The sequence below is a fragment of the Octopus bimaculoides genome, chromosome 13 (genome assembly GCF_046866305.1).
Source record: "Octopus bimaculoides isolate indiv1 chromosome 13, ASM4686630v1, whole genome shotgun sequence".
Lineage (NCBI taxonomy): Eukaryota > Metazoa > Mollusca > Cephalopoda > Octopoda > Octopodidae > Octopus > Octopus bimaculoides.
The window spans coordinates 56,869,108-56,893,576 of record NC_142940.1 but is presented as its reverse complement, the minus strand read 5'-3'; the positions used below and the strand labels follow the sequence as shown (position 1 = coordinate 56,893,576).

At 37.9% G+C, this 24,469-nt stretch overlaps 1 protein-coding gene across 3 annotated transcripts in view; it reads left to right on the top strand.

The window, feature by feature from the left end:
- Positions 1 to 23,129, top strand: part of LOC106875977 (solute carrier family 4 member 11) — a 43,479-nt gene extending 20,350 nt beyond the window's left edge. For all 3 annotated transcript variants that reach the window (XM_014924329.3, XM_014924324.3, XM_089361860.1), the window contains exons 2-20: positions 1,468 to 1,620; positions 4,128 to 4,324; positions 5,170 to 5,210; positions 6,053 to 6,245; positions 7,169 to 7,253; positions 7,868 to 7,991; positions 9,071 to 9,253; positions 10,187 to 10,274; positions 10,453 to 10,575; positions 13,270 to 13,383; positions 14,286 to 14,418; positions 14,806 to 14,879; positions 15,983 to 16,142; positions 16,662 to 16,768; positions 17,818 to 17,989; positions 18,589 to 18,762; positions 20,814 to 21,006; positions 21,139 to 21,308; positions 22,845 to 23,129. In XM_014924329.3, the coding sequence (XP_014779815.1) occupies positions 1,586 to 1,620; positions 4,128 to 4,324; positions 5,170 to 5,210; positions 6,053 to 6,245; positions 7,169 to 7,253; positions 7,868 to 7,991; positions 9,071 to 9,253; positions 10,187 to 10,274; positions 10,453 to 10,575; positions 13,270 to 13,383; positions 14,286 to 14,418; positions 14,806 to 14,879; positions 15,983 to 16,142; positions 16,662 to 16,768; positions 17,818 to 17,989; positions 18,589 to 18,762; positions 20,814 to 21,006; positions 21,139 to 21,308; positions 22,845 to 22,905 (2,427 nt within the window). In that variant the 5' untranslated portion in view covers positions 1,468 to 1,585 and the 3' untranslated portion in view covers positions 22,906 to 23,129. The remainder of the gene's footprint in view (positions 1 to 1,467; positions 1,621 to 4,127; positions 4,325 to 5,169; positions 5,211 to 6,052; positions 6,246 to 7,168; positions 7,254 to 7,867; positions 7,992 to 9,070; positions 9,254 to 10,186; positions 10,275 to 10,452; positions 10,576 to 13,269; positions 13,384 to 14,285; positions 14,419 to 14,805; positions 14,880 to 15,982; positions 16,143 to 16,661; positions 16,769 to 17,817; positions 17,990 to 18,588; positions 18,763 to 20,813; positions 21,007 to 21,138; positions 21,309 to 22,844) is intronic.
- The last annotated feature ends 1,340 nt before the right edge of the window (positions 23,130 to 24,469 follow it).

The window sequence follows — 24,469 nt, the reverse complement described above, 5'->3', positions numbered from 1 at the left end:
AATGTAATGCTTATTTATTTGCATTGTTTTGACTTCATCATACATTATCTTGTAGCTTTGGGATTTCAATGATGTGACTATATTTTTAGAATGACATTGAAAGGTAGGAGTGAATGGCCAAAGGTATCCAGCTTGAACCTAAAACAGAACATTTGGGCCTGATACAGCCAGTTTAAAAGTTAAAAGATAAAACAATTAATGAAAGCATGGTGTAGGCTGCCAAGTCATTCTAAATTTTACAAGATGACTATTGTGTGTGTGTGGCATTAAACTGTATCCAGGCTCTGGTTCAGAATTCTGTAATTGTAGGGAATGTGGAGTCACCCCTTAATTAGCATTATTCCCAGGGCTGTTCTGACCGAGAACAGTAGTCCCTGTCAGCATCCCATCTTTGAGTTAATTAGATTTATCAAGGGTAGAGGAAGATAGCTTTTGTGGGGAAAAAGATGATTTTTTATGAAACTTGCTGTCAAAATAGTTATCAGTTCTCTTGCAATGCTTGTTCACTGTATATATGTATATATATATATATGTATATATATATATATATGTATATGTATATATGTGAATCATCATCATCATCATCACCGTTTAACGTCCGCTTTCCATGCTAGTATGGGTTGGACGATTTGACTGAGGACTGGTGAAACCGGATGGCAACACCAGGCTCCAATCTAATTTGGCAGAGTTTCTACAGCTGGATGCCCTTCCTAACGCCAACCACTCAGAGAGTGTAGTGGGTGCTTTTACGTGTCACCCGCACGAAAACGGCCACGCTCGAAATGGTGTCTTTTATGTGCCACCCGCACAAGAGCCAGTCCAGGGGCACCGGCAACGATCCCGCTCGAAAAAATATATATATATAAGATAGATAGATGGATAAAGTAAAGGTGTGTGGTCCAGTGGCTAGGCTGTTATACTCACAATCACAAAATTTGTAGTTTCAATTCCCAGACTGGTGGTGCATTGTGTTCTTGGTAGATAGAAACTGAAAGAAGCCTGTTGTATATATATATATATATATATATATATATATATATATATATATGTATGCATGTGTATATGTTTGTATGTCTGTGTTTGTCCCCGCCAACATCGCTTGACAACTGATGTTGGTGTGTTTCAGTTCCAGTAACTTAGCAGTTTGGCAAAAATGACCGATAGAATAAGTACTAGGCTTACAAAAGGATAAGCCCTGGGGTTGATTTGCTAGGAACAAGAAGCAGGTGTATTAGTTTAACACTCAGGGAAAATGGAGAAGTTTTTTTTACGTTTCGAGACTATGCTCTTAGACTGAAAGGATTAAGAAGAAAAAAATGGAGAGAGAAAATACGTGTAGACTTCAATGGTCCAACAGGGCGAGATGACTGGAAAAAAAGGGAGGCTGAATGAAAGGGAGATAATAATAATAATAACAGTAATGGTGACCCCATACATATATAATATAAAATTTTATTTATTTTTCAGAAGTGTACAGAAAATTTTGACCTGTCTTTCATCAGATATATCTTCAGCTACTACAACCTTTTTCTTTAGTTTATCTAAATAAAGATCTCGAGTGATTGCATCATTTATTTGTGTAAAAATGAGTCGGAAAGACAAAAATGGCTGGCAGCCAAGGTAAGCTTATCTTTTAATTTTTATTCTTATCCTTAACCCTTTTGATACCTACCCACCTGAGGCTGCCTTTGGTTCTATGATACAAACTTCCTGTTTATTGTGATCTGAATTGAAACCTTTCATTAAAATTTCATGTTAATTTATGCTCAAAGCACTAGTTTAATAATGACATAATTATTTTTCTAACGCAGGTGTGGCTGTGTGGTAAGAAGTTTGCTTCCCAACCACATCGTTCTTGGTTCAGTCCCACTGTGTGGCACCTTGGGCAAGTGTCTTTTACTATAACCTTGGGCCAACCAAAGCCTTGTGAGTGGATTTGGTTGATGGAAACTGAAGTAGAGGACACTTGCCCAAGGTGCCTTGTAGTGAGACTGAACCTGGAATCATATGGTTGGAAAGCAAACTTCTTACCACACAGCCACACCTACACAATTTCTCCAATATAAATGTGGTTCTACAACCATAGACTTAATATGACATGTGTCAAGACCACAGGCCTCCCACTTCCCACCACCACCACCACAACCTGCCATCATGCTGAATGATAAATATACCATTCACATAGAACAAAAAAAAATACTACAAGTTACATACATCACCTTTATATACTTCATGACACATTCAAAACCCACAATAGAAAAAGAATATAAATATATGTTAAATTCAAATTACGACAAACGGAAACAAACAAGCGAAGTTTGCTTTTAGAAGCGTATTTATTTAGAACATTCTGGGATTCCACATTTGACCACCACAAAAGTCACGTACAAACAATATAGATAAGATACATTATTGAACATGCCACTCATGTTTTGGTTCCTAACCTCTGCACAAGTAACATACATCACATCAACACAGGTTATAACAGGTCACGCCCACAGACCAGCTACACAGCAGAACAAAATCACTCGTAATGAAGGACCATTTAAGCATGCAAAAGTGCTGTTTGATCCCACAGCAAACTCTAACTTTCACTTTCCCTTTTACCACTTGTACGGTTCCCCCCATCAGACACAATTAAAGCACTCCTAAATATTACTACAACAACAACATCCAAAATGCTCCAGAACATTAATATATGAAAAATATAGACTTGGCCGAAATAATAAAATGCAGAATGAGAGATGAAAGGGATTACAGTATTACAAATAGAATGAGAAATGGTGAATTGGTGGAGTTGTTACTGTGTAGGATAAAGTTCTCTGTAGCATTTGGTTCAGAACTCTGAGTTCAAATGCCTCCGGAGTCAATTGTGGTTTTGTCATATGTTATTGAATATGCACTCAATATGCACAGATTTTTTTTTCCCCCCTTTCACATCATGTCAATATGGAAAACAGATGTTAATGATGATTATGGTGACTGGTTGGTAAATTTAGATTTGACCAGCAGCTTGACTGGCTTCAGTAAAATACTTTTACATATAAACTTCAGTTTCAATGTCAAAGCATAACTACATAAAAAAAGGTGAATGTTACTGATTACAGAAACGAACAGTGCATTCATTGTACAAAGTTTTCTAATGAGTTTTGTGTGTGTGTCTTTGTCATCATTTTGTGTTTGTTTTTTCCATGTTTGTGCTGGTTGGATGCGTTCTCTCCAGCACAGTCTCTCTCTATCTGCCACATTCACTTATCATTTCTTTTGCACAGCTCAGCATCTTAAGATTAGTTTTCACTGCTTCTGTTCATGTCATCTTCACCGATTTTCTTCTGCACGATCCTTTTTCGTGAATCTCTTGTAAAAGAGATTCTTCTTTACCCAAACTTTGTGTGTTTCCAAGTAAAATACAAAGTCTGATTAAACAAACTAATGATGTTAGTAAATATTAAGCTTAAATAATAATAAATGTATACAATGTTTAAAACACTAACATGCACAGGTGGAACGCACATATGCAAACTAAAATAACTGAAGATATGTTTCAGCCTTTTTAAATATCATCAGCAAAGCCTAATCTTACCATACTTACTGAAAGGATGAAAGCAAAGTCGACCTTGGCGGAATTTGAACTCAGGATGTAAAGACAGGCGAAAATAGCTGGAAGAATAGGTAGAGTTACATCTCAGGATGTTTGGCATCACAAAGATGATAGAACATGAAAACAATTGGTAGTATGTTTGTATGTCAAAAGATGGTGAGCTAGCAGAATCGTTAGCACACCGGGCAGAATGCTTAGCAGCATTTCGTCCGTCTTTACATTCTGAGTTCAAATTCCACTGAGGTCATCTTTGTCGTTCATCCTTCTGAGGTCAATAAAATAAGTACCCGTCAAGTACTGAGGTTGATCTAAAGGATTAGCCCCACTCCATTCCACCCCCAGAATTTCAGGCCTTGTGCCTAGAGTAGAAAGCAATGTTTGTATTTCAGACCTGTACAATCAATCCCAAAATAGAAGACAAATTTATGCTAAATGATGATTTTGATGATGATGGTTTTGTGGTGCTGACCAAAATGTCTGAGTGTCTGTATTCTGATATTTTGTTTGTTTGTTTGTTTCTTTGTAGCAACTCAGATGAGATTGGTAGCCAAGAGACAAATGTATATTTACAGAACTTCAGTTTCTTGGAGGAAGACAATCCTGCATTTTTGCCAGATGAAAGCTTTTCGAATGGTTTGCACACCCCTGAACAAATTTCCAGCTGTGAGTTTAAGCCAGAGGTGGTTGGCACAAATCGTATTTCAATTGTGAGTGTTGAAAAGGGTATGTATGTTTTATTTTGCTCTTGTTTTGCTAATGTGAAGCATATTGAATTGTGGTAAATAGGCAGAATCAATTAGGGCACCAGGCAAAATGTCTTACAATGTTTGTTCTGGTTTTTTTATATCCTTCGTCCAAATCCTGCTGAAGCCAGCTTTTGTCTTTCATCCTTCTCATGTCAATGAAGTACCAGCCTCATTCTGTCTGGTTGATGGTATCAAGTAACCCTTTCCCTTCGAAATTGCAGGCCTTGTCTCTAATTCAGAAACAATAGAGGGCAGAGGATTGGCAGAGCCATTAGTCATCATCATCATCATCATCATCATTTATGTCCATTTTTCCATGCTGGCATGGGTTAGATGTTTGACAGGAGCTCATAAAACTGGGGGCTGCACCAGGCTCCATTGTCTGTTCTGGCATGGTTTCTACAGCTGGATGCTCTTCCAAACACCAACCACTTTACAGAGTGTACTGGGTGCTTTTTATGTGGCACCAGCATCAGTGCTTTTCACGTGGAACAGAAAAAATACTTTGTGGCTTTTGATCTGGTTCTTTTTTTTCGTTCTGAGTTCAAATCCCGATGATGCCAACTTTGCCTTTCATCCCTCCAGGGTCAACTAGAGTGCCAGTCAAGTACTGGCATTGATGATAATGACTAACTCTCCTCTCTCTCTCTAAAATTGCTGGCTTGTGGTGAAATTTGAAACCATTATCCTTAAGAGATGCAATGTATCCTTGTCAGGGATCCGATCGCAATACATGCAACAAAAATTTTAACTTTTGACACCATATAATAAATAATAAATGTTTAAGTGAAGTTATTATTATTATTATTATTATTATTATAGATTATGCTGCTGAGAGGTCCCTTATTTATTCCAGGCATGAGGTAAATAGTTTTTCCTCCTTTCTCATTCTCTCTCTCTTTCTCTCCTCCCATTTTCTCTTGCTCCTTTTTTTCTCTCTTTCCCTACTTTATATAGTGGAGTGAAACACTAATAACCATCCTCTATGTGCCCTGTCTACCATCCTGTCCCCTATTTCCACTCAACCATTTCTCATTACCTTAACTTACCGCAGCTTGTTAACTGATATGAGTCCAATGTAGCCCATTGCCATGCATGCATCAAGGGGCAAGTTGTGTGAAGTACCTTGACCAAGGTCCACAACACAGGAGCATTATACTTGCTGGGAAGTTTGATTTCCGAACCTAGACAGAAATAGTGAAAAAAAAGTAAAAGACACCAGTGGTGATAGTGATGACGATGACAATGGTGAAGTTGATGGACAGCAATAGCTATAATGACTGGTTAATGATGATGATGATGATGACAGGGGTAAATGATGGCTAGCAGTGGTGATTAATGACTGGTTAATGATAGTGTTGACGATGGTAAGAATGATGGATAATGAGGGTGATGATAATGACTGATGTTGATGACTGATGAATAGCAATGGTGATGATTGATTGGATGGATGGATAACGATGACAAGTATGATGAAGAGCAATGACAATAGAAACTATGAGTGATGGTGAGGATGATTGATAAGGACAGATGAAAGCAAGAAGACTGATGATAATGATGTCTATTAGGGAAATGGACAATAATGGTAACGAACAATGCTGGCAATTGATGTTAATTATCTGATGATAACGACAGAAGATGGTGTTGGATGATCATGTGATGTGATGTTCACTGGATGAAGTAAGAATTTTTCTTTAATTTCTAGAAAGTTCCAATGAAAGACTTTTCTAAGGAAATCCGTGGTGCGAGGGACATTGAAAGATTCACAAACAGAGCCATTTTGCTGTTAAACATGAATGTGACAAGTGTTGACAAAATTATCGAAGAAATTCTCAGAGCTATGGTTCACATCAACGATATTCCTGCCCTTAAGTCTCTCCTCTTCACACATGATGGCGGTAAGTTCATCCATTTTCTCATCATCATCATTGTCACTGTTATCTGTTAACATTATCTATGTTCTTGCTGTTAGAGATGCTAACATGGCCAGTGAAGTAAACCCTGGTTGGCACTCCGTTGGTTACGATGACGATGGTTCCAGTTGATCCGATCAACGGAACAGCCTGCTCGTGAAATTAACGTGCAAGTGGCTGAGCACTCCACAGACACGTGTACCCTTAACGTAGTTCTCGGGGAGATTCAGCGTGACACAGAGTGTGACAAGGCTGACACTTTGAAATACAGGCACAACAGAAACAGGAAGAAAGAGTGAGAGAAAGTTGTGGTGAAAGAGTACAGCAGGGTTCGCCACCATCCCCTGCCGGAGCCTCGTGGAGCTTTAGGTGTTTTCGCTCAATAAACACTCACAATGCCCGGTCTGGGAATCGAAACCGCAATCCTACGACCGTGAGTCCGCTGCCCTAACCACTGGGCCATTGCGCCTCCACCGAAGTGTGTAGATGTGTGTGTGTGTGTGTGTGTGTGTGTGTGTGTGTGTGTATACAGGGAGTCTTTGAAATCCATTTGTTTGACTTCCATATTCCTTGGATTTTCAAAAGTTTGAGGAGTTCATTTAATGTCCATTTCCATGCTGGCATGGGTATGGAACTCATATAGATGAATCTTAAGGACTACTTCTACAATACATGAATCTTATCAATCAGTATTTTGTGTCCTGTGAAAAGAGATAAAAACTCTAAACTAATTCCAGTGCCCCTGTTCCCTGTTTAATATGTTAGACTAACCACAACTTATTAAACCTCTTAGTTTGTTGTACTTCACTTGAGTATTATTAACTACTACACAATGCCTCTATCCTTTTCGCGTTTAATTATCTTTATATTCAGTTATTGAAATCTATGGCTTTGTATTTCAATTTCAGTGCATCAATTGCGGAAGACAGTGCAGAGCTCTTGTATAGCAATGGGTGGTGGCTTTGATTATGACCAAAGTTGGATATGTTCCATGTAAGTATTTCTTATATTGTGTGTGTGGTGACTGTTTGAATGTATATTTATCAACTTGGTTTTTGAAGGCTTGGATTTCCATCATACCCACACACACATACACACATTACATATGCACATGATGGAAGCCATTTAACCCATTACACACACAATCACATCACATGCATATGTATATGCATGTGTGTATGTTAATCTCTATATGTAAATGTGTGAAAATGAATATTCATGTGTGTCTGTATATGTTATACTTGGGTATGTTCCCATCTAAATGTCTACATACTTGTATGTGTATAAGTATTCAGATGTGTGTGTGTGTGCATGCATGCATGTGTGTATGTACACCTCTGTGTGTGTGTGTGTAAAGGACCATAGGTGTCTGTGTTTAAATGACTATATCACATGTCTGTGTAAATGCCTATTTGTGTGTGTGTGTTTGTGTATGCAAGCAAACAAATGTTTATGTATATGTGTAAACTGTGTGTAGAGGGGGTTAAATTTTAATATATGTGTGTCTGTGTGTAAATGGATATATACATGTGTGTGTGTGTTTGTCAGTGTAATTATCTGTTTATAGATGTGTGTGTTTCTAAACAGCATCTACCATTTTCTTTCAGGTGTTGCAGTCCAATAGTAACCAAGACTATGGTTGGCATTGCTCATCTCCGTCAGCCAGCCAACTTTGGTACAACTGCTCAAGAAATATCCTTTGTGATTATTATTATTACTCCTACAAAAGAGGTAGGCTATCTTCCCTCCCTGAGGCAATGATAAAAACATGTACCAGTCATATACTGTGTCAGTTCATCTTAATTATATTCCATCTCCTCTAAATTCATTTAACTATATTCTGCCCATTTGAAATGTGTGACAAGGTGCAGACATGGCCATGGGGTTAAGAAGTTCACTTTGCAACCTTGTGGCTTTGGGTTCAATTCCACTGCATGCATTACCTTGGGCAAGTATTTACTATTGTATCCCCATGGGCATGGGCAACTGCTGGTCTTCCACAAACAACCTTTCTTTCAGTTTCTGTCTACCAAATCCACTCACATGGCTTTAGTCAGCCTGAGGCTATAGTAGAAGACACCTGCTTAAGATGCCATGTAGTGGGACTGAACCCAGAACCATGTGGCTGGGAAGCAAGCTTCTTACCACACAGTCACACCTGTGCCTATTATATATATATATATATATATATATATATATATATATATATAATATATATATATATATATATATATATATATTGTGTGTGTGTGTGTGTGTGTGTGTGAAGGATAGCAGGATTCCTAAGCAGATGCTCTATGGAGAACTTGTAAATGGAAGGAGACTCTTGCAGAAACCAAGGCTGCGCTTTAAGGACTGTGTCAAAGTCCTCATTAAAGGCCTGTGATATGCAGGACACTGACTGGGAGAACAATGCCTGTCATCGCCATAGATGGAGGAAGCAGGTTAGGGAGGGGATCAACACTTTTGAGAGAGCACGTGTGCAGCATGAAGAACTTAAGCGAGCTGCGCAAAAGCGCACGGCTCATATAGTGAATGGGGAAAGCTTGGTCTGCAATGTTTGCAGTCGTGTATGCTTGTCAAGAGCAGGGCTCATTAGCCACCAACGGAGCCGCAAGTGCAAAATATAAGTTAGTCCTAGAGCGCACAATGTTCCTGAAGGTAGGCAATGGTCTTCCTTGGTCACGAGTGGACGGCCATCATGTGTGTATACACTTGTATTTATATATATATTGATGAAGATATATGTATGTGTGTATGTAAATGTATATTACATAAATACACTACATATGCATAATGTTATTTTTCAGAAAGGTACAAAAAGTGAGTTTGAAATCGGAAGAACATTTAGCACTTTATTTGCTTGCCCTGACCTTCGTCAAGAATTATCACTATGTTCCAATTCAGCACAGTTTAATAATGTACTTAGGAAATATGGCAATATTTTAGCTGAACAGCATCGGAAGACCCAAATGCATCCTGAGACTGAACAGGTTAGTCTTACTCTCTTTCTTTCTCTTTGTCTACTAACGTGTCCCACTGTCTGCCTGTGCATCCATCCATCCATCCATCCATCCATCCATCCATCCATCCATCCATCCATCCATCCATCCATCCATCCATCCATCCATCAGTTTGTCCAACCAGCCATCTACCTCCCTATCTGTCTGTCTGTCCAACCAGCCATCTACCTCCCTATCTGTCTGTCTGTCCAACCAGCCATCTACCTCTCTATCTGTCTGTCTGTTCAACCAGTTGGCTGTCTCCCAATCCATCTACCTACCTATCTTTATCTATTGATCAATCTAACTATCAATTGATGTATCTATCAGTTTATCTCTCTACCAATTTATCTGTTTAATTATCTGTTTATCAGTCTATCTATTGATCTCTCTGACTGTTATTAATCTAAGGATTTATCTATTAATTTGGAAAGAAAGTTCTGATGCATTTTTGACATGATCATTTCCTGGATACTTCTTCAATACTCGGCCCTTTAACATTCAGATTTTTTTGCCAAATGTGACGTTTACTTATTCCTAGTGTTTTGAATTAATCATGCATTATTTTGTAGCTTCAAGATTTCAATGGTGTGTTTGTAATTTTTGGAATGACATTGTAGAGTAGGTGTGAAAGGTTGGATCTGGTCCTCAGTCAAACCGTCCAACCCATGCCAGCATGGAAAGTTGACATTAAACGATGATGATGATGATGATCAACTTCAAATTCCCATGGCCTCTAGATTAGTTAACTGGTACCTTGCACAAACTGGTACCTTAACAGTAACCAATGAGTTAATAGAAACTAATTAGTTAACAGAAACCGGTTAGTTAACATTTACTGATTTGTAAAGACAATACCGTGTCCTTGAAATTGTATTTATTAAAATTAATCTAATAAATCTGTTGTTGTTGATGTTGTTACAGAAAGAAGAGTGCAAATGTGGATTTATGCGAGGTTTACGTAAAGATTTGAAGCGAAGACTTCCCCATTACATTTCTGATTACAAAGATGGTGAATATTTCTCTTTCTTTACTCAAAACTAAAACACTTAAAACCCACATCTCACCCATTAAATCTAATCTCTTACCTGCTTCAAGCTCCACTGTTCCAAAAAAGCTATATATATATATATATATATATATATGTATTAATATTAAAAAAAAAAAATAATTTTTTCATATACATACAGGTGTCATTGGTCCCAGGTCAGTCCAGAAGACTCTGTCCACAACCTTGTTTCTTTACTTTGCCATACTTCTACCATCAATAGCATTTGGTGTTTTGAATGATGGTAATACCAAAGGAACACTAAGTAAGTACTCCTTCTGCTACTCAGAGTAACTCCTTACAGTTTCCTTCTCTTTACAAGTAATTCCTTCTTAGCTTTATTCTTCATTTGGGTTTCTGCTCCCTTTTTTTTCTTTCTTATACTTGGGGGTTGTTCATAAATGTCCCCATAGGTATTTGTAACTGTACATGTGATAACTATTTCTTTCTCATTCTCTTGACAAACAAGGACAGACAAAGGGTTTCAGTCGATATATCAACCCCCAGTGCGTAACTGGTACTTATTTAATCGACCCCAAAAGGATGAAAGGCAAAGTCAACCTCGGCGGAGTTTGAACTCAGAATGTAATGGTAGACAAAATACCACTAAGCATTTCGCCCAGCGTGCTAACGATTCTGCCAGCTCGCCACCCTTATATAGATATATATAGATAGATAGATAGCACCCATATAGATATCATCATTTAATGTCCATTGTTGATATTTTGATTTATAATGAACTTAGGGGTCTATGCTCACTAGTCAGATTTTTTTCCCCTTTATTGTTGAAAATCTTAAGAAAGTCAATGTGTTCCTTGAAGATCATATTGTGAACTTTGACCCATTTAGTAATTATTTTTCTTTTCAAGTTCTGTCAGATCGTATGTCCTGATATTATCATTATTTCATTAATATGTTCCTATACAATGGTTTGATCTCCAAATTGTTTCTCATTGTATCTGTGTCATGCTATTTATTCCTTCCTGTGAAGATGTTTCTGCTTTGACATAGTTTTTGTCTGTTAATTTGTGAGTTATATGCATTGGACTGTTTCTCAAATCTGATTCTATAATTCCTTTCATCTGATCAATTTCAATGTCTGTCAGCAGTTTCTGCTTTACAATATTTCAGCATACAAGCTGGCAAAGTTGTTAGAGCAGTGGACAAAATGCTTAGTGGGCATTTCTTCTGACTCTACATTCTGAGTTCAAATGCTGCTGGGGTCAACTTTGCCTTTCATCCTTACAGGGTTGATAAAATAAGTACCAGTTGCATACTGGAGGTCGATGTAATTGACTTATGCCCTCTTCCAAAATTGCTGGTCTCATACCAAAATTTGGAACCAGTTTTTCAGTATACGAAGGCGGTGAGCTGGCAGAATCATTGCTGCGCCAGGCTAAATGCTAAACATTTCATCCATCTTTACATTCTGAGTCCAAATTCTGCTGAGGTTGACTTTGTCTTTCATCCTTTCGGGGTTGATAAAAAAAAGTACCAGCTGAATACTGAGGTCGATGCCCCCTCCCCCAAAATTGCTGGCCTTGTGCCAGAATTTGAAACCAGTATTTCACTGGACTGGCTCTTGTGCGGGTGGCACATGAGATGCACCATTTTGAGCGTGGCCGTTGCCAGTACCGCCTGACTGGCTCCCGTAGGATTTTCGAGCGAGATCGTTGCCAGTGCCCCTGGACTGGCTTGTGCGGGTGGCACATAAAAGACACCATTTCGAGCATGGCCGTTGCCAGTATCGCCTGACTGGCCTTCGTGCAGGTGACACATAAAAGCACCTACTACACTCTCTGAGTGGTTGGCTTTAGGAAGGGCATCCAGCTGTAGAAACTCTGCCAAATTTAGATTGGAGCCTGGTGTTGCCATCCGGTTTCACCAGTCCTCAGTCAAGTCGTCCAACCCATGCTAGCATGGAAAGCGGACGTTAAACGATGATGATGATTCACAAATTTATAACTGTTTATTTTTAGTCTAATGTTGGATATTTTTCTCTCTTAGTTTCGTATGTTTGTTTAATGTTTTAAAATTCTGACAGATAATTCATGTGTCATGAGAAGGTTTGTGTTTCACAATGTTGTTGTGTTGGTTTACTGGCTGCGTGTAAATGCTGGACGACACCTCGTGAACAATTAACACAAGTGTTATTCACTGCACATAGTAGTTTTCATGTTGGTCTATGAATGATGAATACAAACAATAATTTATTCACATGGGAATAGATAAACTCTGCAGTTATGACAAAATAGCTGATTAGTACAGCTCCATGACTGTACCGCTACAACTGGAGAAATATGTTAAATTCAAGACAGCAAATTTGTGGCTGCCAACTTCTTGATTAAATAAGTTGTTAAAACCAACTATTGGCCTGCAGGTTCTGCTCTGGCGGAAAAATAGAAATGCGGTCTATGTAATCAAAATCGCTGATGTGGCCGATGACAGTACCACCTGATTGGCACTCATGCCAGTGGAACGTTAAAAGCACCGTCCAAGCATGATTGGTTATCATGCTCCCCCACTACTTCTGCTCATGATCAGAGATGCACATATCGTCAGCCAACAAGGGTCATGCTCAACTGGTTAAGGTCAAGCAACTGACAAGTAAATCTGTGGTATTAAGCTGAATATTTACTGTAGCCCATCTTTTTATACCAAGACAAAACAATGAACATGATAACACTTTCCAATCAATTAGGATCAGAAGCCATGAGAGCCACTGCCTGGTACTGCATCCGGTCATTTATTATTATTATTATTATTACTATTATTATTATTATTATTATTATTATTATTATTATTATTATTTGTTTCTCGTCTTGCTAAGGTAGAAAAAATATAAATATGTACCAGTCATGCGCTGGGTTTGATTCAGCTGATTATAGTGTGCTTTGTTCCTCTATGTTAAACATTTGTTGTTGTTGTTGTTGTTAATCAATTTATTTATGTTCTCCAGATGTCGAGAAAGTGATCTACTCCCAAATATTTGGAGGATTAGTGTTTGCGTTGTTTGGCGGAACACCACAGATCGTTCTACTCACCACTGCCCCTTTGGCTCTTTACACCAAAAGTAAGGCTTTGCCATTATCCCTTATTCTTGTTGTTGTTGTTGTTGTTTTGGTGCCATGCAATTTGAATAAAATCACCAGACAGACCAAGTGTGCTTAGTTTCCATGTAATCAATCGTTATTTGCCAGAAGTTGAAGCTGAATTCATCTTTGCTCAACGTTGGTCAATGAAGTCCTAAATGTGATGGTCGAGGTCGGAATGCCTTTGATCAGAGGTAAACAACAACCCTTAGATATAAGCTTTTTGTGAAAGGAAACTTTAGCATTACCCTTGAATCCTAATGTGGTCGTGGGCCTGACTGAGTCACCTGGAAATAAAGGTGTGGCTTAATGGTTAGCATATATGGCTCACAATTGTAAGGTCATGAGTTCAATTCCTGGTGGTGCATTGTGTCCTTCAACAAGGCATTTTAAAATCATGTTGTTCCAGTTCATTCCGCTGGCAAAAATAAGTAGTACCTGTAATTCAAAAGGGACAGCTTTGTTGCAACCTGTGTTACACTGAGTCTGCCTATGAACTACGTTTAAGGGTACGCATATCTGTGGAGTACTCAGCCGCTCGATATTTACTTGCTAGTATTTATTGTTCTATGTGAGCCTCAATGTGTGTGTGTGTGTTTGCACATTACTATATGTAACAGGTTGCACAACCATGTAGAGGCTCTTTCATTGGTTACTTTTGTATTTTGTAATGGTGGTCTTATGTAGTATTGTAGTGTGTGTGTGTTGGGGGGGGGGGGTTGCTGATGGTGTGTGCTTTTGTGTTGTGGTGATGGTGGTGTAGCAATCTTGTAATGATATAGTGTTTGGTACCATGTATGATGTGTTATATTACATAGTATTTAACCTTATAGGTTGTTCATGTCTATTAACATGATATATATTATCTTATCTCCCATTCTAGTTATCTACAGTATTTGTGAAGACTTTGATATTGACTTCCCTGCCATGTTTGGTTGTGTGGGGCTCTGGAATACATTCTTCCTCTTCATCTATTCATTCTTTGATCTGAGTATCCTGATGCAATGGTCTACCAGGTGAGTATACCAATTATTTAATTTTGGTCAGCAGAATGTCTACTGATCATTCATCATCTTGATATAATGTCCAGCCTAGTTTGCTATTGTCGTATGAGGGAACTGTAATGTGAGGAACAAAATATGGTTCACCTACCTCTCAGTGTCGGCTGTCCAGCTGCGTTTAATCCAAGATGTGCCCTACCCATCTCACCTACCGCTAGACCTACTGCTAAAGCCCTGTCTCCAGTCTTTTGAAGGTCCTCAATGCTGTTATTTCAGTTTTCCTCTCTGTTTTGTTATCAGTTTAACCAGTCACCCATTTCTCCACAATTTTTCTTTTGTAACTAAGGTTTGGTGCTCCATCTGGCCATACACTCTCTCTCTCTCTCTCTCTCTTTCTTTCAGGTCTTCAGAAGAAATCTTTGCATTATTCATCGCAATAGCTTTTACTGTTGACAGTTTTAAAAGTTGTGCCCAGAGTGAGTAGTAGTGGTTTTTCTTTCTTACTTTTTCTTTCTTTCTTTCTTTCTTTCTTCGTCTTCTTTTTCATCTTCTTCTTCGTCTTCTTCTTCCTCTTCTCTGTCATCTTTTCTTTTTCCTTCCTCTTTTCTGTTGTCTTTTCCGTTGTCTTCCTCTTCTCATTCTTCCTCCTTTTTGTACCGAGTAAAATGTCTGGTCAACAGTTTGACCAGGAGGAACAAATACTGTGTGGACAATTCCTTTCGCATCAATGAAACAAATCAGCACCGTCTTGACATCAGACTTCACTTGACGCACTTTTTGGTGATGTGGTGGTGACATTGAATGCATCCATTAATTTGACCGCTGCTTTGTTTCCAGATCATAGCCGTAGCATCAGTGATGACCTTCAAAAAAAAAAAGATCTGAATCAACTTCCAACTGTTCTTCAGTTCCCGACACGCATTCAGTCATGACTGTTTTTGATCTTCTGGGAGCAAGTGAGGCATAAATTTTGCTGCATCTCTTTTCATTCGAAAGTCCTTGCTCAAAATTCGTTGGCAGCAGGAGATCCAGGATACACCAGTCATATCAACAAGCTTGTCAATCGTTTGGTGACTCTCCTCCAAAGATCAGTTCATATACTTTTGTGATGTTTTCATTAGTTTCGGGTGATTGATGGTCGCCCTGAACAAGGTTGGTCTTCAAGCAACAAGTGACCACTACTAAAGCATGAAAACCATTTGTAAGCTTGTGTTGTGCTCATGACAGCATCCTTGTAAGTTTGAAGCATGATAACCGTTTTCCCCCAGCATATAAAATAATTTTGCAGAAACATGCTGTTCCTTCATTTCAGCCATCACAAAAAATTGATGAACAGGGGAGAAGCACTGCAAAACAATGATGCACCATATGGGAGTATGACACACTCAATGATGCTGATCAGTAGACTGATGCCTGAGGGATGGCATCAAGTGGCTTCTAGCGACAGAAGTCTGAATTACAACAGGCTTGTCCCACAGAGAACGTTTCTGATTACTTTTGGGTACCTCCATGTATAACATGTCCATGTATTTATTTAGGCTTGAGCACTGCTATAATGCATATCTTTGCATCTATGTAGATTTTGACAGCTTCTACAACATACAGTGTCCTGATAGTAATATAAGCAGTAATTTGACGAATGGCTTGGAAACCTGTGCTCCGGAAAAAAGTGTCCTCTATTTATTTCTACTACTTGCAACGCTTTGGGTAGGAGTATCCTTGTTTAACTTCAAAAATACGTAAGTTTCCTCCATATTTTAATTTAAAAAAAAATTTATTGCTTAGCTAAGTGTTGTTAAGGATCGGCTCTCCTGGCACAAGTAGAATATTATCACCATCTGGGTTTTTTTAATGTTAAATTTTTCATCCTGTATCATTTCTGTCATTATCATTATCACCATCAGTGAATACCAACACTATGGTTGTGTGAACCTCTCTTTTTCTTTCTCTCTCTATATATGTATATACCCTCATCGTAAGTTAACCTCCTCTTTCCATGCTGGCATGGGTTGAATGGTTTAACAGAAACTGCCCAGGTTACAGTTGTTTTTTTTTTTTTTGCATAATAGCTTGAATAATCTCCCTTCGATTGTAGTTTTTCAGCTTACTTTATTACAAATATGAGACCCTATTATATTACTCATGCAATGTTCTACCCCTACCGCTGCTACTCTACCATATTTCATACATGTTATGTTTGCCTTATTCTATCGACACCTCTCTACAATATACAGTATATATTGCATTCTATTTTTCAGCCCCTACCTAACGTCTGCCAAGAGGGAGATGTTTTCTGACTATGCTTTACCTGCGTCTGTCATTATTATGTCTTTTGTCGGTGCCTACCTGTTTAGGGACATCAAACGTAAGTAGTAACCCTGTTGTGGCGTTCTGGTGTGGGTGCTTGTTTCTGTGATGCTATAGTATGGGCGTTTGTTGTTGTGGTGTGGTATTGGTGGTTTATTTTATAGCATGCATGATTGTTGTAGTGGTGATGTAGTATGTGAAATTATTTTAGTGGTAAGAGTGATGTACAAGGGGGTGCTGAAAAGTGCCTGGCTTTGGGTAAAAGAAAAATACAGGGATCAGTTATTTTATTCAACATATTCCCCTCCCAAATTCACACACTTATTGCAGCAGTCCTTCAGTTTTCCTAAAGCCTGTAAAGGAATTCAGAAGGTTGGGCCTCCAACCAGGCCTTTCATGACACCCTTAAAACCAGGAACTTTTCAGTACTCCCTCATGATGTGAGGGGATCGTTGAAGTAGTAGTGATATAGTTTGAGTAACTATTATAGCAAAGATTATGTTGGTGATGTTGCGGTGTGGATGATGGTTATGGTGGCTTATAAAATACCATCAATGGTTCCCAAATGTTCTTTTTTGTTTTATTTGTGTTGCACATCAGATTAAATAATACGACGAATTCTTCAAGGTGGTGCCCCAGTATGACCGCAGTCTAATGACTTGAACAAGTAAAAAATAGAAGATAAAAGATTGTGATTATTTTCATATTTAATATAATGCCCCACATTGTCAAATAATATTTAATTAGTGTATCTCAGGCTGTGTCATGCTGACAACTTCTATAAAGAATGAAACAGTGCAATACATGTTTATCGCTAACTAGAAATTGTACGAACTTCAAAATAAGGAGACAAAAACAGAAGGAATTAAATATGTAAATTCGATACAGCTTTTCCCTTGCAATTCCTTAATTTCAAATTTCTAATCATCATCATCACCATCGTCCTTTAACCTCAGTTTTCCATGCTGGCATCTGAAGAACTGATTATCTCCCTTGTAATAGCTGACATCACTATAGAAACCATGTGTGCATGTTTTAATATAATATCATTTACTTTTAATTAATGGTGTCTGTTTAATGTCTTGAACTCCAATTTTTTTATTTTAGTTGGTGAGAGCTTCGACCCTGACACAATGGATACAAGTATAAATTTGGTGCCATTTTCCAAACTGAATGCTGGGGCAGTATTTGGTGGAATGGGGCTTGGATTCTGTTTGTCTCTTCTCTTCTTCATGGATCAAAACATATCAGCAGCACTCGTTAATGCACCTCAAAACAAGTAAGCATATATCTACGATTTAATGTCTGTATGCATATGTATGTGTGTATATGTATGTATGTGTATATTTATGTATGTGTGACACATAAAAAGCACCATTCGAGCGTGATCGTTACCAGCGTTGCCTTACTGGCACTTGTGCTGGTGGCACGTGAAAAACAACATTCGAGTGAGGTCATTGGACTAGCTCCTGTGAAGGTGGCACGTAAATAAACACCATTTTGTGCGTGGCCGTTGCCATCACTGCCTGACTGGCCCTCATGTCTGTGGCACATAAAAGCACCCACTACATTTGATTCTTTTTTAATTGATTTGTCATCTTTTGAAATACTGATTTTTATTCATCTGTCATACACTGTAATATCAGCACTATCGGTCTGTCATATATTATGATATGTGATATTGACACTATTGATCTGTCATGCACGAAAATATTGACTTTTTTATCAATGACATGTTGACTTTTTGCCTTGTTAGACTCTTGATATATGTTGACCTATTGACATGTTGACCTTTTGCCATGCTATAACCTCTAATCTCTGACAAGTTGACCCATTGCTCTATCATATCACTGATATGTTGCTGTTTCTCTCCATCAGAATGAAAAAAGGCACAGCCTACCACTGGGATCTGTTTGTGGTTGGTGTTATCAATGGTGTTCTCTCCTTATTTGCCTTCCCCTGGTTGCATGCTGCTCTACCACACTCCCCACTACATGTCCTGGCCCTGGCAGACGTAGAAGAAAGAGTAGATCAGGGTCATGTCTATCAAACGTAAGTAACAACTTCATTTAATTCTAGGGTCTAATTCCTTGTCTTTGATTTGGTTATTGGTCTAGTCTTTGGTTTTTATCTTTGGTCTAATCTTTGAATAACTGATCTAATTTTTCCATCTTTTGTCTAATGTTTGAATATTTAGTCTATGGTAATTTGGTCTGATCTTTGGTCTAGTCTTTCATTTGGTCATTATTTCTCTGGACCTTGGTCTGATTTTTAGCATTTTGGTCTAATCTTTGGTTCTGATCTTAAGCCCTTTACTCTTGTTTGGTCTTGGGTCTTTGTTCTGATCTATGATCCCACTTTTAGTCTTGTTATTTTTGTTTGATCTTTCATTCTTTGTTCTGTGTTTTTTTTCTTTGCTGCTGTGATCCGGTCTTTGATCCGGTCTTTGATCTAGTCTTTGGTTTGATCTTTGGTTTGATCTTTGGTCTGGTGGCAGTTACATCCTTTTTAATCCTTCATCTGGTCTTGAGTACTTTGGTCTTTTGTTTGGACTTTGTTATTTTGGTATTTGGTCTTTGACTTGATCTTTGGCATTTTGATCCTGTCTTTGGTTCTAACCTTTGACCTTTTATTTGAGATTTGGTTGTTTGATCTGATATTTCTCCTTAAATTAGTGGTCAGTTTTTGCTGCCTGTCTCTTTGTGTGCCTGTGTGTGTATTCTTGTGTATGTGTCTGAACATATGTGCACATCTATTTGTGTATGTGAATTTAAATGAATGAGAGAATGGCAGAATTGGATTTAACCATTAATGTATATTAAATTAAAATTATTGTTGGTTAAAAGAATTGAACAGGGAAACATAAGTTCAATTCCTACCAGACTCTCATATTTCTACTCTCTCTCTCTCTCCAATATATATGCGTGTGTGTGTGTGTGTGTGTGTAGTGGAAAAGGTGTATCAGAATGTGTTGAGGTAAACAGATGCGATAGGCATGTGGATGCCTTTGAAGTAAATAATGAATAACATCGATTTATAGTTTAAATAATTTATTTATGAGACTTGCATTTGCTGTTGGTATACTCAATTTTTCACTACATGTATTTGTTGTCAACTGCTACGAGCTGAGAAGAATAAAAACAACAGGATACATCTGTGATATGATGTGGTAGGACTGGATATTGTTTTGTGTCTGTGTGTGCTTTGTTCATCTGAGAAAATACTGGTTGGCTATCTCGTGCACTCTATCTTTGTCCCAGGTCTTTTCTGCCTGTCCCTTTGTGGACCACGGTATTTATAACAGCCGTGGCAGCTAGAAAGACAGACATACTGCAGGAGAGATTGTGTCTAAATAGGTCAGCTCCTGTCCATTTGAACTTCGTCTAACATGGCTGAGGTCGTAGGTCAAAGGGAGACGATTTATCCTGTTTTGACATGCGCGCCTGTTTGATCAGTGGTGGCTCAGACGAGCGAGAATCCTTAGATTCGGTTTCAAACCTATGCTTGGAGAAAGGAAGTGCTAGTTTTTACATATATATATATATATATATATATATATATATATAATGGAGATGTACTTGCATAGCAAGTGACCTGATCTGAGATCGTGTGCTGGAACGAAAACAGTTGCAGCGTAGAAGGTGTTTATAAGCCATTTAAAATAACACACAAAATCCATTAGATTCACTTCAACATTTAAATTTAATTTGTCAAAATATTTTCATCGCATTGAGACCGCGACTTGTTCACTGACCTGTTCACTGACAAAATGCAACACAGAATTTTGTCAGTGAACAGGTCGCGGTCTCAAAGCGACGAAAATATTTTGACAGATTAAATTTAAATGTTGAAGTGAATCTAACGGATTTTGTGTGTTATTTTAAATGGCTTATAAACACCTTCCACGCTGCAATTGTATATATATATATATATATATATATATATATATATATATATCTTGTTTCAGTCATTTGTCTGGAGCCATGTTGGAGCACAGCTTTGAAGGGTTTAGTCAAACAAATCAAGTTAAATGCCTTTTGTGTTACTCTCTTTGTTGTCTGTAAGTCCAAAATATTGAATGCTTGTCTATTTGTCTCCCTCAGGATTGTGAATGTACGTGAAACCCGGTTGACAGCTATATTTTCTCACATCCTAATTGGACTCTCTCTACTGATACTGAATTACCTGGCTTACATACCCAACCCCGTGCTTTATGGACTCTTCCTCTTTGTAGCTGTGACGTCCCTCTATGATAACCAACTGTTCGAGCGATTCTGTCTTCTATTTACTGAACAGGTAAGACAACTTTTCAGTTCTGGAGCCCGTAGTGTATGTATGGAGACAGTAATGTCCAGAGGGACTTGCATCTTATGTCACAGAGAACTCGAGACTTATTGATTGACCATGTTTTTTATGTTTTCCTTTCAGTCTGCCTATCCACCAAACCATTACATTCGACAAGTTCCGCAAAGGAAGATGCATTTATTCACAGGGCTGCAAGTGCTCCAATTAGTCATTCTCTGTGTATTTGGTTTTGTACCATATCCTTATTTAAAGATGTTTTTCCCGGTTTTAATATTTGGACTCATACCTGTCAGGTAAGTTAAGGATTATTTTCGCAAACGCAACAGCGAATTTTAAAGATTTCAGATTTATTACATTATTTTACATTTTGTAATTCCACCGAGGTTGACTTCACCTTTCATCCTTTTGAGGTCAATAAATTAAGTACCAGTTGCGTACTGGGGTTGATCTAATCAACTGGCCCCCTCCCCCAAAATTTCAGGTCTTGTGCCTAGAGTAGAAAAGATTATTTTACATTTTGTGCTGTGTGGTGGGGACCAGCATGTCGAAGAGCAGACCCTGACCCTCTGCATGTCATAAAAGGAGACTAAAAGGGATTGAGGGAGAATTTGTACTCTGACCTTGTAAAACTCCCTACAACAAACGAGCCCCCAAATAGACCCATGGGTTGTCGCCTGAGAGGTGCAAAGGTGTCCATCTGCCAGGAGTAGGGAACCGCTAACATAAGATGGATGTTCCAATGTGCTGTTACAACACAGGCCCTCCCCACCACCATACTACTACTACTACTACTTTACAATTAGTTAGTGTGTCATACAAAATACTTAGCAGCATTTCTTCCAGATCTCTCTATACCAGGTTCGAATTCTACCAAGGTCAGCTTTGCCTTTTGTCCTTTTCAGGTTGAACAAAATAAAGTACCACTCAAGTACTGGAGTCCCTTTAACTGATTACCGTCCTCACTGCCAAATTGCCGGCCTTGTGCCAAAATTTGAAACAGTTACTTTTTACTTGTTTCAGTCATTAGACTGTGGCCATGCTGGGGCATTGCCTTGAAGTTTTAGCCAAATGAATCAACCCCAGTACTTATATTTTTTTAAGCATGGTACTAAGTTACGGGGGACGTAAACAAACCAACATTGGTCGTCAAGCAGCAGTGGGGGACAGACATATATACGATGGGCTTCTTTCAGTTTCTATCTACTAAATCCACTTGCAAGGCTTTGGTCAGCCTGTGGCTATAGTAGAAGACACTTGCCCAAGGTGCCACACAGTGGGACTGAACCTGGAACCATGTGGTTGAGAAGTGAGCTTCTTAATCTCACAGCCATTGTCTGTTCAACACTTATTGTATTGCTGAATACTGGGTCTTTGATTTTGCTCTGTTGTTAATCTGTGCTAAATTTTGACTCCATATCTTAGAACAGATTTCATTGTAAGCACGAGATATCAACTGTTTTAATAGCTACATTATCTTTTTTTGCAGTGTGGAAGGTGTTTATAAGTCATCTAAAAACATACAAAAAAACGTTTCATTTCAACATTTAAATTTAATTTGTCAAAATATTTTCGTTGCTTTGAGACCGCGACCTGTTTGCTGACAAAATTGTGCTGCATCATTTTGTCAGTGAACAGGTTGCGATTTGAAAGTGATGAAAATATTTCGACAAATTAAATTTAAATGTTGAAGTGAATCTAACAGTTTCTGTGGGTTTTTAAATGGCTTATAAACACCTTCCACGCTGCAATTGTTTTTGTTTCAGCACACGATCTCAGATCAGGTCACTTGCTATGCAAGTACATCTCTGTAATTATCTTTTTTATTTCAGACATAAAATTATTCCTTACATAATAAACGACAATTTTTTGAAAGCAATGGATGGTAATTAAAGGATGATAGCTTTCACTTCACACTTTGATGAACAACATTCAGTAACTGACCAGGAGCCCAAATTCACATGAATAAAGTACATTGCAGCCATTTATAAGCGTGTGTCTCTGTCTGCCATTCTCAGAGAAAGTTTTTTATTTTATTTTATAATTTTTAATCATTTTAATCTTTTTTTTTTTAATTTTACATTTTGAAAATAAATCTAATCTTCATTGTAGGATTATTTCTTATTGCTTCAGTCATTGGAATGTGGCCATGCTGGGGCACAGCCTTGAAGTGTTTATTCAAACAAATCAACCACAGTAGATATTTTTTAAAGCTGGTACTTATTCTGTTGGTGTCTTTTGCCAAACTGCTAAGTTACAAGGATGTAAGCAAATCAACACCAGTTGTCATGTGCTATGTATGCATTTATATATATACATATATATATATATATAGAAAAAAGCAAGCAAGAGAGAGAGAGAAGAAACATACTTCTTCATCCACATTCAAACAAGCTTTCTAATCTGTCACTGGGCTGATAGTGGCAGTGTGTGTATATATATATATATATATATATACACACACATATATATATATATATATATATATATATATATACACACACACAAAATAAGAATGAACAAGAGCAGTGTGTGTGTGTGTGTGTGTATATATATATATATATATATATATATATACATATATATATATATATATATACACACACACAAAATAAGAATGAACAAGAGCAGTTTTATACATGCAAAGCATTTTATTGATTACACATGCATTATGTTATAGGAAACACTTACCACCTTCTCAGGCAACAGAACTACTAAAGTAACAAAAATGTCACATGTTCTTTCAATAAATTCCTCTCATTTAGAAAATGTCTGACATAAGCAGCAACTAACTTTTTGTTAAATATAAGATATTACTCATGTTACATCTCTGTATATTTGCATTCATGAAATTCCATTAACTGATGTCACGTTCACATGATTCCATGGGTTTCCCACCTCAGCTTGTGTCAGTTATGTGGCAGTCCCTCTCATGCACATCTGACACTATGTCACACATCATGCGGAAGTCTTTATGCCATCCCTCTTTTAGCTTGTCAGCCTATAGAAGTCCATTTTGTCTCAATGCGACAGCCAGTTCAACTTGAGTCACCAGGACCACGTGCTGCCTGCTTCTTGCTCACCATCCTTTGTGTCATGATGTGGAAGCTCCGCCCCCTTACTGTGTCTCAATGTGGAAGCTATCTTTCCAAGTGACAGCCTTCTTTATACCCATCTGATCCAGTGTTGTTTACTCAGCAAACTGGAATAGTTTCTTTACAAGTTACAAAGCTATAAGATAACATAGACAGGATATATGTATTCATAACCGATAAGATAAAATATTGGTAAGATACACAAAGATATAGACATAATAAATAACATATTTATCCAAACAGGGAGATGAGATATAACGAACAATAACATAGATGATAGAGACAAGTATAACAGAACATATACAATATAGCAGGACAAGATAACAAATCATAACATACAAGCCATAAGATAACATATTTAA